This window comes from Cannabis sativa, chromosome X (assembly GCF_029168945.1).
Source record: "Cannabis sativa cultivar Pink pepper isolate KNU-18-1 chromosome X, ASM2916894v1, whole genome shotgun sequence".
Lineage (NCBI taxonomy): Eukaryota > Viridiplantae > Streptophyta > Magnoliopsida > Rosales > Cannabaceae > Cannabis > Cannabis sativa.
Genome location: NC_083610.1, coordinates 18,539,170 through 18,553,338, shown reverse-complemented (window position 1 = coordinate 18,553,338; position 14,169 = coordinate 18,539,170). Strand labels below are relative to the sequence as shown.

General features: G+C 32.3%; 4 protein-coding genes across 4 annotated transcripts; 3 read left to right on the top strand and 1 right to left on the bottom strand.

The window, feature by feature from the left end:
• Positions 1-1,530: 1,530 nt before the first annotated feature.
• Positions 1,531-3,468, top strand: LOC115695518 (putative pectinesterase 11). The gene is made up of 5 exons (XM_030622594.2): positions 1,531-1,878; positions 1,980-2,139; positions 2,230-2,418; positions 2,522-2,757; positions 3,192-3,468. The coding sequence occupies exons 1-5, from the start codon at positions 1,619-1,621 to the stop codon at positions 3,397-3,399; spliced, it is 1,053 nt and encodes a 350-aa protein (XP_030478454.2). The 5' UTR covers positions 1,531-1,618; the 3' UTR covers positions 3,400-3,468.
• A 219-nt stretch (positions 3,469-3,687) lies between these two features.
• Positions 3,688-5,132, top strand: LOC115716476 (uncharacterized). The gene is made up of 4 exons (XM_030645287.2): positions 3,688-4,161; positions 4,289-4,383; positions 4,490-4,611; positions 4,724-5,132. Exons 1-4 carry the CDS (start codon positions 3,984-3,986, stop codon positions 4,830-4,832), a joined length of 504 nt encoding a protein of 167 aa, XP_030501147.2. The 5' UTR covers positions 3,688-3,983; the 3' UTR covers positions 4,833-5,132.
• A 3,142-nt stretch (positions 5,133-8,274) lies between these two features.
• LOC115695922 (probable E3 ubiquitin-protein ligase BAH1-like 1) lies at positions 8,275-10,623 on the top strand. The gene is made up of 6 exons (XM_030623051.2): positions 8,275-8,913; positions 9,177-9,421; positions 9,501-9,755; positions 9,850-9,987; positions 10,121-10,179; positions 10,276-10,623. Exons 1-6 carry the CDS (start codon positions 8,742-8,744, stop codon positions 10,379-10,381), a joined length of 975 nt encoding a protein of 324 aa, XP_030478911.2. The 5' UTR covers positions 8,275-8,741; the 3' UTR covers positions 10,382-10,623.
• A 488-nt stretch (positions 10,624-11,111) lies between these two features.
• LOC115697311 (nucleolar protein 16) lies at positions 11,112-12,485 on the bottom strand. The gene is made up of 3 exons (XM_030624299.2): positions 12,008-12,485; positions 11,447-11,568; positions 11,112-11,361 (listed from the first exon to the last, which is right to left on the bottom strand). Exons 1-3 carry the CDS (start codon positions 12,357-12,359, stop codon positions 11,245-11,247), a joined length of 591 nt encoding a protein of 196 aa, XP_030480159.1. The 5' UTR covers positions 12,360-12,485; the 3' UTR covers positions 11,112-11,244.
• Positions 12,486-14,169: the final 1,684 nt, after the last annotated feature.

The window sequence follows — 14,169 nt, the reverse complement described above, 5'->3', positions numbered from 1 at the left end:
GTCCCCCGAACTTTGACATGTACTAAATTATGACCCTTGAACTTTTATCCATGTTAGACTTTTTTACCAAAATTAGAAAAAAAAATCTTTAAATCCAACCATCTCAATAGTGCAGGGGGCATTTTTAACGATCTTAAAAGTTCAGGGGCCATGATTTTGTACATGTTAAAGTTCATGGGGCTAAAATCCTAATTAGCCTTAATTCAATGTCATATGGGACCAAAAAAATGATAATTAGAATTTTTATCCCCTAAACTTTGACATGTATCAAATCATACCCTACGAACTTTTAAGGTCGTTAAAAACTCACCCTGAACTATTGAGATTATTGGATTTAAGAACTTTTGTCTAATTTTAGCAAGGAAAGTCTAACATAAATGAAAGTTTAGGGGGTATGATTTAGTATACATACTAAAATTTGAGGGACATGATTTAATAGTTATTAAAGTCTGTGGAGCATGATTTATTATATAAGCAATCATTGAATTAAAAATTGAATGAAATGAGTTAAAAGTCTTTAAATCTAACAATCTGAATAATTCAAGAGAAATTTTTAACAGTCAAAAAAGTTGGTAGTATAGTTTAGGGAACAAAAATTTTAATTAGCCAAAAAAAATGTAATGGGGGACATTAAAGTATTTTTTTAAGAGAAGATGACAAATTTTATGTGAATGAGACAAGAAAAAAAAAATATATTTTAAGGTGATGTGTATATTTTGGTTGGCCGAATGGTCCCATGGTTTTAAAAGACCCATTTAAAAAGTGCTAGACACTAACTCAGTCAGAATGCTCCATATTAATCTACCCTAATTTGACCCGTATGTAATTGTAATTAAGAAAACTCGATTGACTTTACTAATTACGGCTCCAGTGAAAAAGGGTACTCATGTACGTGGCACCTACAAATTCATGCAGTGCCGCCACTTTTTGAAGATCGATTGGCACATTATGGCACCAACCCAACACAAAAGGATTTTCTTAGGCATCCATCACTAGCCGCAAATCAACCACTTTTTACTGGCGCAAAAAATCGTGGCAAAACTGGCGCAAATCAAGGGTACCACTATTGTAGTGTACGTAGTGGCATGTGAATCATGATATATATAAAAACTATCCTTAATTACAAAGCAGTAATTAGCATTTCGTTTATCAAATATATCAAATTTACATTAGGTGGCTGACGAATAGCTAATCACAACAATAACATTGAATTATATATTTAGCATACATAATAATATAGATTCTTATTAATAACACGTACACATTAAGGAATATAACACATAATTCAATAGTAGAAGAGACTGTTTCTTTGTGTTTATTTATAATCTAATTCATGCAACATGCAACAACATGGTGAACATTAATTCTTTTGGGATCCGAAAATATATAAATTAGTATAAACATTTATTTACAATAATTTCTCAGCTTTGATCTTCTACAACAAGAAATTGACAAATACAGTAGGCTACCTATTGTTGACCTGGAACAACCATACGATAGTGATAGATACAGCATATATATATATAAGTATATATAATATTATGTACTTATTAGAGCTTTGCTTCATTACCGTGCAACCCCATCGAGTGGAAGTAATATTATTATCACATGTTTCCACATGGGTTTTGGCGGGAATGCTAAGCTTTGTTGTGACTATATAAAGTTAATGATAATGGTTGAATTATTAGTTATTGTTTCTACCTTAATTGAAATTACAAGAGGTGCTTCTACTACTAATAAAGATATGTCTACAGCAAATCTAATTCGAGTCGATCAATCAGGGAAAGGTGATTTCACAAAAATTCAAGAAGCCATCGATTCAGTTCCCTCTAATAACTCCCACCTGTACTTCATTTGGGTTAAGCCTGGAACTTACAGGTATATATATATATATATATATATATATATATACACACTTATTATTTATATATTTATTAATTGGACGATATCATCATAATTCAAATTCACTTATTATGCAGAGAAAAAATTGTTGTGCCTTCTGATAAACCCTTCGTAACATTAAGTGGAACAAAATCATCTAACACAATTATAACATGGAACGATAATGGGGACATATTTGATTCTCCAACACTCTCTGTTCTGGCTTCTAATTTTGTTGGACGATTTCTCACAATTCAGGTATATATATATTATATAATTATCTAACTATATTTAGTTGGTCAAACTTATTATATATTAACAATATTGTTTGTATATATATGTATACAGAATACATTTGGAGCAGGTAGAAAAGCAGTTTCAGTAAGAGTATCAGGGGACAAAGCTGCATTTTACAATTGTAGAATTCTCTCATATCAAGACACTCTCTTGGATGATTCTGGAAGACATTACTTCAATAATTGTTATATAGAAGGAGCTGTTGATTTCATTTTTGGAAGTGCTGCTTCTCTATTTGAAGTAATAATGAAAAGTTTTAATTATTTTTATTTATATATTATAAGTTATATATATATATATATATATTTTCTCTTGTTAATCATGTATGTGTGTATATTTATAGAAATGTCATGTGCACTCATTATCTGAAAGAGATGGAGCCATAACTGCTCATCGAAGAGATTCATCAGCAGAGAAAACAGGGTTCATATTTTTGGGGGGCAAAATCAGTGGTGATGGAGGTTGTTTTCTGGGTAGGCCTTGGGGCTCTTTCTCTCGAGTTGTGTTTGCTTACACTTACATGTCTAATCTTATAATTCCACAAGGATGGAATGACTGGGGAGACCAGTCCACCCACAGGTATATTAATTATATTCATATATGTTTAAAAATATAATCTAGTTATATATGTTTATATTCGATAGTGAAATTACCGAATTTACTATGCATAGTCTTATACTATAGCTAATACATATGTATTTAGGAATTTGGAACAGTTTGTTCACAACTGTTTAGTAATTGTTTATGTATCAAATTATAACAATAGTAATATACCATTTCTTGTGCATTACCCATTTATTACCCACGCAATTTCCATTCAGGTATTTAACAATGCCCCTTAAACATGTCTCTCTCTCTATATAACATAATCGTTTTATTGTCCATTAGTTTTGATATCCTCACTCGTCTGTCTTACTTTGAAAAAAACAATTACACATTCTTAATAATATTATGGTACGTATGTGTCCTATAATTAATTTATTTGATAATTTGTTTGGTGATGATATGATCAGTACGGTGTACTATGGTGAGTACAAATGTTATGGTCCCGGTGCGAATAGGTCGAAGAGAGTAGGGTGGTCACGTAGCCTAACAAGTGATGAAGCTGCCTCATATTTGACCAAAGACATGATTGGAGGGAGAGATTGGCTCAGGCCTTCACCAACTCGATTCAAGACACCCTCTGCTATTATATCTGCCAAGGATTTAAACAATGAATAATTAAAAAAAGAAAAACACTATTATACAACTTACAAGATTATTGTTCCCTCAAATTCTAATTTAGCACACCTGTTATTGCTTCATTCAATATGTATAACTATTATATATCTATTTATATGTATATATATATGTTATTTATGTATAACTATTATTATTAGGGAACGAATCTACACTTCACGGGATCATTTATTGTAATTTTAATTTTTAAGTTGCTAATCTTTTTGTTTGAATTATTTATATATAATATAAAATTAGGAACATTAGACCATCATTATTTATAGATAGAGCATTTAAACTCATTACAAGAACTGTAATAACAGCTCGGTCACATTTGTAATATATATTACAACTTCAAATTAATATATAACCGTTAACTAATAACTACCTCTAATAATAAAGTAGTGTTTTCTAACTGCAATCAGTTACACAACGATTTTCTTATCTCAACACAGCTTATCACTATATCTATCGATCACTAGTAGTTACTTACTTCTCCACACACCCACTCACACTCTATATTAATTAATAACTAAAGAACATCTCCCATACCAAAGAAAAGCAAGAAGAAGAAGAAGATCATAACAATGGATACGAGTGAGAAACCAATAATGGTGGTTGGATTCGACGAAGGCCAGAACAGCTGCTATGCTCTAGAGTGGACTCTGGACCGGTTCTTCCTTCCCTACGCTCCCAACTTTCCCTTCAATCTCATTCTTGTCCACGCCATGCGTCCATCTTCCTCCCTCAATCTCATTAGCCCTAGTAATATAACTTATTAACATCCATATATATAATCCCTATTAATTACTCTTGTAATTCAAATCCCATCATTTATTTTGTATGATTTTAATATGGGCATTTTTTTTTATATAAATTGATCTTGGTGAAGCCGAGGCTGAGGTCTTGCGGTCTATCGAACGTGATTTGAGGAGGATAGGTGAGCAGATTGTTGGGAAAGCTAAAAAAATTTGTGCCACTAAAAAGGTATTATAAATATATAAAAATTAAATGAAAAGAATCTTGCTTTAATACAATTAAGTACGTTTATTACTCTATATGTATCTTATAATTAATTCTATGTTCTTGGTAGATGAAAGAATTTTCGATGGATGTTATTGAAGGAAATCCCCGGAATATTCTCTGTGAAGCTGTAGAGAAAAACCGTGCATCTGTCTTAGTTGTGGGCGCTCATGACTATGGGCCTATAAAGAGGTAATTCAAATTAATTAATTATCAATAATTAATGACTATATAATAATCTGTATATCGATCGAGTTGTTCTTGAATCTTGATCAAACAATATATAATAATATTATTATTACAGAGTGGTTTTGGAGAGCGTCAGTGACTATTGCTTTCACCATGCGCAATGCTCGGTCATCATTGTGAAGCAGCCTAAAATAAACCCTAAGGGCTTCATACTACACACATAATGACCACTTTATTAGCCTTCAACATGATGATGAGATTTGAAGTGATATCACAATAAATTTTCTCAAGTAATTAATAATAATAATAATAATAATGTTCTTTCTCAAAAGTTTTGTTATTTGTTTCGGCCGGGGAATTCATGGGCTTGTCTTATTTCACGTATGTATTTATGTTTGTAGAAATTTTCCTAGCTAGAAATCTAATATGAGTCACTACGGTATTAATCAATTAGTTTATTATCTTGATTGTGTTTTTGTATATTTGAGATTTAAGTTGTGAAAGAATTAATTTTGTCATGTTCTCGTAATCGCTTTCATTTATAATGGATTTCTTCCCATCTTTGTTCATAAAATACGCCAAAATTATAGTCAAAAAAATTGATAATGGGATTTGACAAATAATTAGATATTTATGATAAACATCACGATATTAATCAAGTCGTCGGTTCAGTAAAGGAAAAAAAATAAAAATCAAGTCGTCGTCTATTAAAATGTTTTGTATTAAAAAAATTGTGTTTAGCAAGTAGGAGATATAAATTAAAAAGAAGAGAACGTCTAAGTTAAATAAAGACACGCATTATTAATACAGTATAACCTCTATTTAAGAATACTCTATTCAAGAATAACCTCTAATTTGTTATAAAAAAATTAAGTCCCGATTTGGGCCAGTTATAAATAAGAATAACCTCTAAATTGTATATAAGAATAATTACATCTTAATAAAATATATACATGTATTTTGTAAATTTATTTATGTAAAATTAATAATTTTATTTTAAATTATTATACATGTATGAAATTATATTTACTCTAAAATATTTCTATTATGATATAGTATTAATGATTATTTATTGTTATTATTGTTACATTGATATTTTTTTGGTTTTTTAATTTTTTTTTCTAGTGTAACTCTATGTAGTTATAACCTCCCTATTAGAATATAATTTATTTGGTCCCAAGTGTATTCTTGGATAGAGGTTGTACTGTAGTACGTTAAAGCAAATAGCAATGGATTGGAACCGGTATTTGACTTGGTTAATATTAATAACAATATAATAAAATTAATACGAAAGATTCTTCCTCAATTGATCAATACGAAAGATTCTTCCTCAATTGTTTGTAAGTATGAATGTTTGTTCTGATATTTTTTTTTTTAATATTTTTATAGGGATTACGTTATCTTTAGTATATACCTTCGCCGATTTTGATTGGGAACTTTATTTAACATAAAAATTGCGTCTCTTTTTTATCACAATTATTTTTATTCAGTCTGAATTGAGATATATAAATTATTTCATATATACCCAAATAATGCGTGCTCCACATTTCAGCAGAGACAGCTTTATTTGTTTTTTAATTTTTTTGGATTGTAAAGAATAAAGGAAAAAAAAATGTCACATTTATTGGTGGTGCGTGTTGGAATGAAGGTTGGTGAAAAGGCTAGTATTAGGCCACCTCACCTTGAAAGACTTTTATCGCTAAAGAATTTCTATCATATTTTCGATGAAAAAAATAAAATAGTCTTCAGTTCTTTGGGTTTTGTATAACATGCAGTGACGGACCTAGAATTTTTATTTTGTGAGTACTTATTTATTATTCAAAAATATTTATACTTATATTATAATCATTCTTATTAGATTTATTTAATTTTATAGGGTTTTTTCTACGATTTTGATCTATAATTATCAAATTTAAAAAATTTCATTTAATTTTTTAAAAGGCAATATTTTTGTTAGTGGGAGCTATAGCTCCCAAACTAATACACTTGGATCCGTCCCTGATAACATGTGTCTGTTAATTCTCTATAAAAACGTTTTTCAAACATATTCGATATTTAATCTATCATTGGATACTACTGAAATAATATAACGAAAAATTATTTTATAAAGTAATATTTAAAAGATTTAATTTCACTAATATAACTACATCTACATGTGTAGAACTCTATATATTCTTAATCTTGTAAATAATTTCCTTTCAAACAAAAAAAATGAAAACATCTTGTAAATACTTTTGTTTCAAGATAACTTTAAATAACCTTCAAACAAAAATAATAAATAACTTTAGATAAGTCCCCCCTAAGATGAAAAATCTAGTTTGGAGAGCTTGTATGGACTGTCTTCCCACGATGGTTCAGCTCCGGTCTAAGTATGTGGAGGTTGCAACATTGTGCCCTGTTTGTTCTAGTGCAGATGAGACAATTCTTCATGCCTTGGTGGAGTGCCCGACTGCTGCAACATGCTGGGAAAGAACTGGTATAGGCACGGGTTTGCACCATGCAGTTTTCTGGTTTGGTGCACGGATGTGTTTCAGCAGGTTGATAAAGCTGGAAAAGAAATTGTTGTGGCTGTGTGTTGGTCTTTGTGGAATGCACGGAATGACAAAGTGTGGCAAGGTAAAATTGTGGGAGCGGATGGCATAGTCTCGTCGGCAAAAAACTTCCTTAATCATTGGCAAAATGCTCAAAAATCTGTCATTGAGACCACTTTTTCTGGTTTGATGCCGGGAGATGCGGCTGAGCATTGGTTTGCCCCAATCGTTGGAAGAATTAAGATTAATGTAGACGCGGCTCTGTTTTCGGATCCTCATCAGGTTGGGATCGGTTTGGTGGCAAGGGATAGTAGGGGCTTTCTAATTGAGGGGAGTACAAAGATTTTTCAAGGCAATTTCCCCCTGTCACAGTCGAAGCAATGGGAATTCGGGAGGCCCTCAGTTGGATCAAGACGCGACAATGGATGAATGTAGACATTGAATCTGATTGCCTCACAATTGTTCAAGCCTTACGAAGCCCAGTTGACATGATTTCATGTTTGGTCAAATTGTTAAAACTTCTAAGGATATGCTTAAAGATTCAAATAATGTTGTTATTTATTTTGTTAGACGATCACCTAATATGGTGGCTCATAACTTTGCTAGAGCCTCTATATTATATCCTGATTGATTTGTTGCCTAATTTGGTAACAGAGATGATGATTTAATAAAGCTATTATTTTCATTCAAAAAAAAAAATGTATTATGTATGCGTAAGAAATCTATAAATCATCTTTCTTGCATCTTCCAAATATATATTAATGAATTAAAAAAAAAAAAAAAAGAAGGAAAACACCAAAATGTTCAAAATGATTTTTTATTTAAAAAAATGTTAAGCCTAAATTCACGCAACGTTTAAAGTTGAGAGCAAATTAAGAAAAATGGAGTGTGAAATTTAAAAGAGCAACATAATGTGTAATAGTGGAAACAAATGAGGACATTTAATCAAGCTTACGTGGCTTACCTATACATTACAGCTAGAGTGACAAATGTGTCGTTGACACTCTAGCCCCTCCCGCGTTGTTGCTTGCGTGGCCTTTTTTTTGTAAGGAGGAAAAAACAAGGTTTAAATCTTAATTAAAGAATGAGTGGACATTTAATGAGCGTATTTAATAGCTCAATAGAATTTCAGTAAGAATGCTTAGTCATAGATATAGTGACCGACTCTCATGAATAGACAGACACTCTCAACAAAATAATATCTTCAACTTCATTGCGAGAAATTGACGATAAATTGGACTTCGCCTACAGATTAGATTCAGAATTATATTTGTCCTATTATGCATCCAAACAATCAATTTTCTCAATTAAATATTTTTATATAAATTTATCGATTAAGGACGTAAAAACGGAGCCAAGCTTTAAACCTTTAAGACAAATCCTTATCACTATAATCAAATAGATAAACTCGCCATCATCTTTGTTCCCACCTTGTTTGCTTTTCTTTCTTTTCTTTTCTTCTCTACTCCAAAATCTGTACTTTTATTTGGCTAAGACTCTAAAATCTGTACTTGTTTCTTCAATATTCTCCAGTTTGTACTTGTTTATATGAGTGTATATTTCCCAAGAGAATAGTAATTGGTTTTTGTATGTTATTGAAATATGAAATTCTGCAAGAAATACCAAGAGTATATGGAAGGCCAACAGAGAAAGCTTCCTGCTGTTGGCTTCAAGAAGCTCAAAAAGATTTTAAAGAAGTGTAGAAGAGATTTTCACTCTCAAAATAACGTTAATCGAACCCTTGACCTTCAACCCTGCCCCCACCAATGTTCAGGTTAATATCTATTAATATTTGTTGTAGATTTCTTGATTTTTTATTTTTGGGTTATCAATTTTCTTTTTTAAATTCTGGGTTTTAATTGATTTGTTTAATAGTTGAATCATGAAGATTCTCTTCTCTCTCTCTGCTGATTACTGACCCATAAATAAGAAGGAATTTGTTGTTGTTTAGAAGAATCTGATACCTTATATTAAAATTGAATTACTTGTTCAAAATGAATTGCATATAAATAATTGAATTCAATTTGGTTTTTGCAGTATGTGATGGAACCTTCTTTCCTTCCCTTCTCAAGGAAATGTCAGATGTAGTGGGGTTCTTCAATGAACGTGCTCAGAAATTGCTTGAGCTACATCTGGCTTCTGGTATCAGAAGGTACTATTTCTGGCTTAAAGGCAAGCTTCAAGGAAACCATGTTGCTTTAACTCAAGAAGGCAAGGAACTTGTCAATTATGCTCTTATCAACGCCATTGCAATGCGTAAAATACTAAAGAAATACGATAAGGTAATGTAATAATTGAATACTCTTTTGTTTTAGGCTTCTTGTCTCTTTTGTTTGATGTCTTACTTTCTTTTGAGAACAGATTCATTACTCAAAGCAAGGACAGGCTTTTAAGTCACAAGCCCAAAGTATGCACATTGAAATTCTTCAGAGTCCATGGCTTTGTGAACTAATGGCTTTTCACATCAATTTAAGGGAAACCAAGGCCAAATCAAAGACCAAACTTGCTTTTTTCGAGGGATGTTCCCTTGCATTCAATGATGGGAAGCCATCTCTCACTTGTGAACTCTTTGATTCTGTCAAAATTGATATTGATTTGACTTGTTCTATATGTTTGGTAAGTTCCCCAGATTATTTCTCTTTAGACCCTTATTACAGATTTCTTGATATGTTTTCATTTGTTCCAATTCCTTTTTTGTGTTTCATAACAGGACACAGTTTTTGATCCGGTTGCTTTGTCATGTGGGCATATATTCTGCTACATGTGTTCTTGCTCAGCCGCATCAGTAACGATTGTAGATGGACTCAAATCCGCACAGCCTAGAGCGAAATGCCCTCTTTGCAGACAGGTAAGTTATATTTTCTAGATTGAAAGAGGTCAGTTTATGATATAACAATAAGTGAACAAAAATTATGGCCCAAGTAGAGAGTTTTCGAGATTGAAAGAGGTCAGTTTATGATATATTGTTTTACTCTTTTCAGGGACGAGTGTATGAAGGTGCCGTACACTTAGAGGAGCTATGTATTTTATTAAGCCGAAAGTATGTCTTCTGTCACAAGCCTTTTGTGTTAGATTACTTAGTTTGAAGCCATATTTCTGTTTTTTTTTTCATTCTAATTGGTCCTTTATTGAACAGCTGCCATGAATACTGGGAGGAACGGCTTCAAACCGAAAGATCTGAGAGGGTTCGACAAACCAAGGAGCACTGGGAATCTCAGTGTCGAGCTTTCATGGGTGTCTAATTGGACCCCTCTATATATATTCATTTGATGCTGGCAATTGTAGAAAGTGTTTCACTTAATTTAAAAACTTGTTATTGTTTTGGATGTTTCGTGCCTTATACAGGCCTTAATCTTAGAATAAAATGCAGTGTATGTTGTAGAACATAGTGACTCTCGAGGTTTGGTGGAGAAAGACTTTAGCAAGGGTAGTGTACATTTTGTTCTAATATGCTTTATTAAATTTAATCTTACGATTTCATCCATGTATTCATGTGACCCTTCTAACACGATGTCAAAATGATCTTTCAAAATGTTTGTAATAGTGTAAGTGTTCATGTCTTCATGATTAGATGAGTGCATCTGTGCTTCTATTTTCTTTTAAAGTTTTTGTTTGTTTAGCATTGAATATTTTCACCAAATGTTATACTGTTTTTGCTTTTATCATGTTTTTAGTATTTCAAGTTTACCTAATCCATGTAATCTCATGAATTAGTTGTAAATACATTTAGATTAAAAACTTGTTAATGTAATGGCAATAATGAATACACTACAATTCCTATTACATTAAACCAAACATCACAGCAATAATGCCACTAGCACGATCAGTCGCTCTGGGCAATATAGGCCACTGGAAATAAAACAATAGTTTGTAGCCTGGTGGTTTCGGGCAACCAAAATGACCAAAGATAAATCCTTTTTCTATCATAATAATGACAATTAATTAGGATTAGTATAAACTCAAGTTCGTATGATTCAAAATTGGGAAGTTAAATCATTTCAACTTCAAAGCAGATGATGAGAAAATACATCATTATCAACTAATAATACAAGAAAGTTCATGCCAATGTTATAGCAAAATGTTTTACCACAGACCCCAGAAATTCTCAGCGGGATAATATCAGTGGGTTTTTATTTTTGTGCATATGATATCTTTTGCATAGTTTCTCCAAGGTTGCAACAGAATGCTGCAATGAATTCAACTTCATGTCCATGAACATACCCTGCAAAACAAAAGAAACTATATAAGATACAGAAACAATTGAAAAAAAAAACTCAAACCTTCCATTAACAATTTCTCCTTCTTACATGATAATCGTCTCCATATTTCTCAACAAGTTGACCAATATGAACTCGCTGAATAGTTGTCAATGGTTGCAGCTGTGCAGTTTTCCCATCTCTTCGTTGCTTTCCTAAGGCCGACTTCAAATCTAATGCCGCCATTAAATATGGTAACTTTTATTAGAAGAATGAAATTTTAGACATGACCAAATGAAATTCTCAGAAGTACCTTCTCACATATTTTGCAAAATGATTATCAATATAACCTAGGAAGCATATTTTATACAAACCCTTATGGTGGCTTACCCAATAGTGAAAATGTTATTTTGCTAATTTCACTATTACTTCTTTCTTAAAATTCAGACAAGACAATCCACAAGATTTTCACATATGCCTACTGGGTTTTCATAATAACAAAATAAACAAGCCTTAAGAAAATAACAAATTAATCCTACTATAGAATTTTGTATATACTCCTATAAGGGCAAACGCACACCAGATATGATAAAGCTATAAGAAAAAAACACAAACCATACAACGATTGAAAAACTAATATAAAATTAAATAACATAAGCTTTGTCAAATTACCGTCTTCTTCAAGGTCGCTTCCGGTATCAATGAGGTCATCGAAGTCTTTATCCTCATCGGTCTGCGAAGAACTCGGAGGGGGTACGACTTGAAGAGACTCAAGTTGGACCATGTGAGATGTACGTTTTCGAACGCCGAGCAAATTAGGATTTGAAACGAAGCCGAAGGACTTGTAGTTTTGGATAACGCTGGCTTTGTCGTCCCATTCGGGGGCAGAGGCGTTTTCTCCGATCAAAGATCGAAGCTTGGGAGGGACGTTAAATGCTGGCTTGAAAACATGTGGCTTCTTCGGCGGTAGCCCCACGCGTACCTTCGTCCTCGATCTCTTGTACTTTCTTCGCGACCCTCCCATCTCTGAAAACAACTAGGGCAACAGAAGAAGATCGAAAAGGGTTTTAGATTGGATTTGGGGTTTAGGTTTTACCCTTTGCTCTCGCCCAAACCATTTAAACGCTGTCGCATCGATGCGAAGTGCCCAACAATAAATATTTAGGGTAATTATCAATTTTTTCCGCCGAATTTTGACATATACCAAATTATGCCCCTGAACTTTTTTTGCCGTTAAAAATTCCCCTTAAACTATTGAGATGGTTAAATTTAAAGACTTTTGTCTAATTTCATTCAATTTTACTGTTTCAAGTACTAAATAAATCATGCTTCCCAGACTTTGATATCTACCAAATCATGTCCCTCAAATTTTTATATGTATTAAATCATGCCCCCTGAACTTTCATCCGTGTTAAAATTTTTTTATTAAAATTAGACAAAAGTCCTTAAATTTAACAATCTTAATAGTTCAGGGGAATTTTTAACGGCCAAAAAAGTTAAAGGGGCATGATTTAGTACATGTCAAAGTTCGGCCGGGGGATTTGCTAATTAGCCAAAAAATTGGGGAATATTAAAAAGGCTAATTAAAATTTTTGACATTGAACTTTAACATGTACCAAATCATGCTCCTTGAACTTTTAAGATCGTTAAAAATGCCCCCTAAAATGTTGAGATTGTTAGATTTAAGGACTTTTGTCTAATTTCATTCAATTTTAATATTTCAGTGATATGTCATGTACTAAATCATGCTCCCCAGACTTTGATATCTACCAAATCATGTCTCTCTAACTTTGACATGTACTAAATTATGGTCACTAAACTTTCATCCATGTTAGACTTTTTTACTAAAATTGGAAAAAGTCCTTAAATCCGACAATCTCAATAGTTCAAGAGGCATTTTTAACGATCTTAAAAATTCAGGGGGCAAAAATTCTAGTTAGCCATTTAAAAATAAGATTTTTAGTAGGTGACAGCATCACTTTTGCTCTCACATATAAGGACATTTTTAAACTTTTAATTTAAAATCTGATGGTACTGGTGCAACTGGGCTCATGCGAAGATGGTGATGAGGCCATGGTTCATGTGAAGAGAAGTTGAGGATGGTGATGAGATGAGAGTGAAGGTGGGCGGAGGGTTTTCTAGACTTAGGTCAATTTCTGGGTTTGGTGATGGTGGGGAAAGAAGAGAGGAGAAATGTGATTGGGGGTCTATAATAGGGTTTCTGGCGAATGTAGGTGGAGAAGGGTAGATGGTGATCGGGGTGGTCATGGTTCAGGCGAGGAGAAGGTAGAGACAATGTGGCTATGGTGGTCGGGGTATTTGAGATTGTTTTGGTTAGGATATTATTTGAGAAATTATGTTTTGGTTTTGTTTGTTTGTTTTTCTTTTCGAAAATTCCTTCACAACTCGTGAAGAACCCTAACTTACGCCTGCTGTAGCAATAATTTCGCAAAGATCTAGCAAAAATATTTTCGATTGCTCCTTACCTTGTACCACTTATGCTAAAACTTTGCTAAAAATTGCTACAGCAGGGAAACTTTTCCAAATCAACAACGAAAGCCTTTTGTTCATGCCCAATTTTGTTGTAGAAAAATTCAATTAAAAATCTAGCAAAAACTTTAAACCTCCAAATCACATCTAAAACTCTAAATTATGCTCTAAAAATACTTAAAGTATCAAACCAAGTGTAAAATCTACCCAAAAACTAAAAATAAAAATGAAAGTGAAACAAAATAAAATAAAATAAAAATAAAGCAAGAGAGATAAAAAGTGTTTTTAAAATTATTAATAATAATATAAATATATATAGTTAGTAATTCAAAATTAAGTTAAAA

What these genes read in the sequence shown, in the direction of transcription:
- LOC115697311 (XM_030624299.2), bottom strand. Translation starts at nt 12,359, where the DNA reads ATGGGAGGGTCGCGAAGAAAGTACAAGAGATCGAGGACGAAGGTACGC. An exon ending in AAGCGACCTTGAAGAAGACG is followed by an intron (nt 11,569 to 12,007) that starts GTAATTTGACAA and finishes TGGCGGCATTAG; the next exon opens with ATTTGAAGTCGGCCTTAGGA. An exon ending in AATATGGAGACGATTATCAT is followed by an intron (nt 11,362 to 11,446) that starts GTAAGAAGGAGA and finishes TTTGTTTTGCAG; the next exon opens with GGTATGTTCATGGACATGAA.
- LOC115716476 (XM_030645287.2), top strand. Translation starts at nt 3,984, where the DNA reads ATGGATACGAGTGAGAAACCAATAATGGTGGTTGGATTCGACGAAGGC. An exon ending in CCTCAATCTCATTAGCCCTA is followed by an intron (nt 4,162 to 4,288) that starts GTAATATAACTT and finishes ATCTTGGTGAAG; the next exon opens with CCGAGGCTGAGGTCTTGCGG. An exon ending in AAATTTGTGCCACTAAAAAG is followed by an intron (nt 4,384 to 4,489) that starts GTATTATAAATA and finishes TGTTCTTGGTAG; the next exon opens with ATGAAAGAATTTTCGATGGA.
- LOC115695518 (XM_030622594.2), top strand. Translation starts at nt 1,619, where the DNA reads ATGGGTTTTGGCGGGAATGCTAAGCTTTGTTGTGACTATATAAAGTTA. An exon ending in GTTAAGCCTGGAACTTACAG is followed by an intron (nt 1,879 to 1,979) that starts GTATATATATAT and finishes CTTATTATGCAG; the next exon opens with AGAAAAAATTGTTGTGCCTT. An exon ending in GGAGACCAGTCCACCCACAG is followed by an intron (nt 2,758 to 3,191) that starts GTATATTAATTA and finishes TGATATGATCAG; the next exon opens with TACGGTGTACTATGGTGAGT.
- LOC115695922 (XM_030623051.2), top strand. Translation starts at nt 8,742, where the DNA reads ATGAAATTCTGCAAGAAATACCAAGAGTATATGGAAGGCCAACAGAGA. An exon ending in TGACTTGTTCTATATGTTTG is followed by an intron (nt 9,756 to 9,849) that starts GTAAGTTCCCCA and finishes GTTTCATAACAG; the next exon opens with GACACAGTTTTTGATCCGGT. An exon ending in AATGCCCTCTTTGCAGACAG is followed by an intron (nt 9,988 to 10,120) that starts GTAAGTTATATT and finishes TACTCTTTTCAG; the next exon opens with GGACGAGTGTATGAAGGTGC.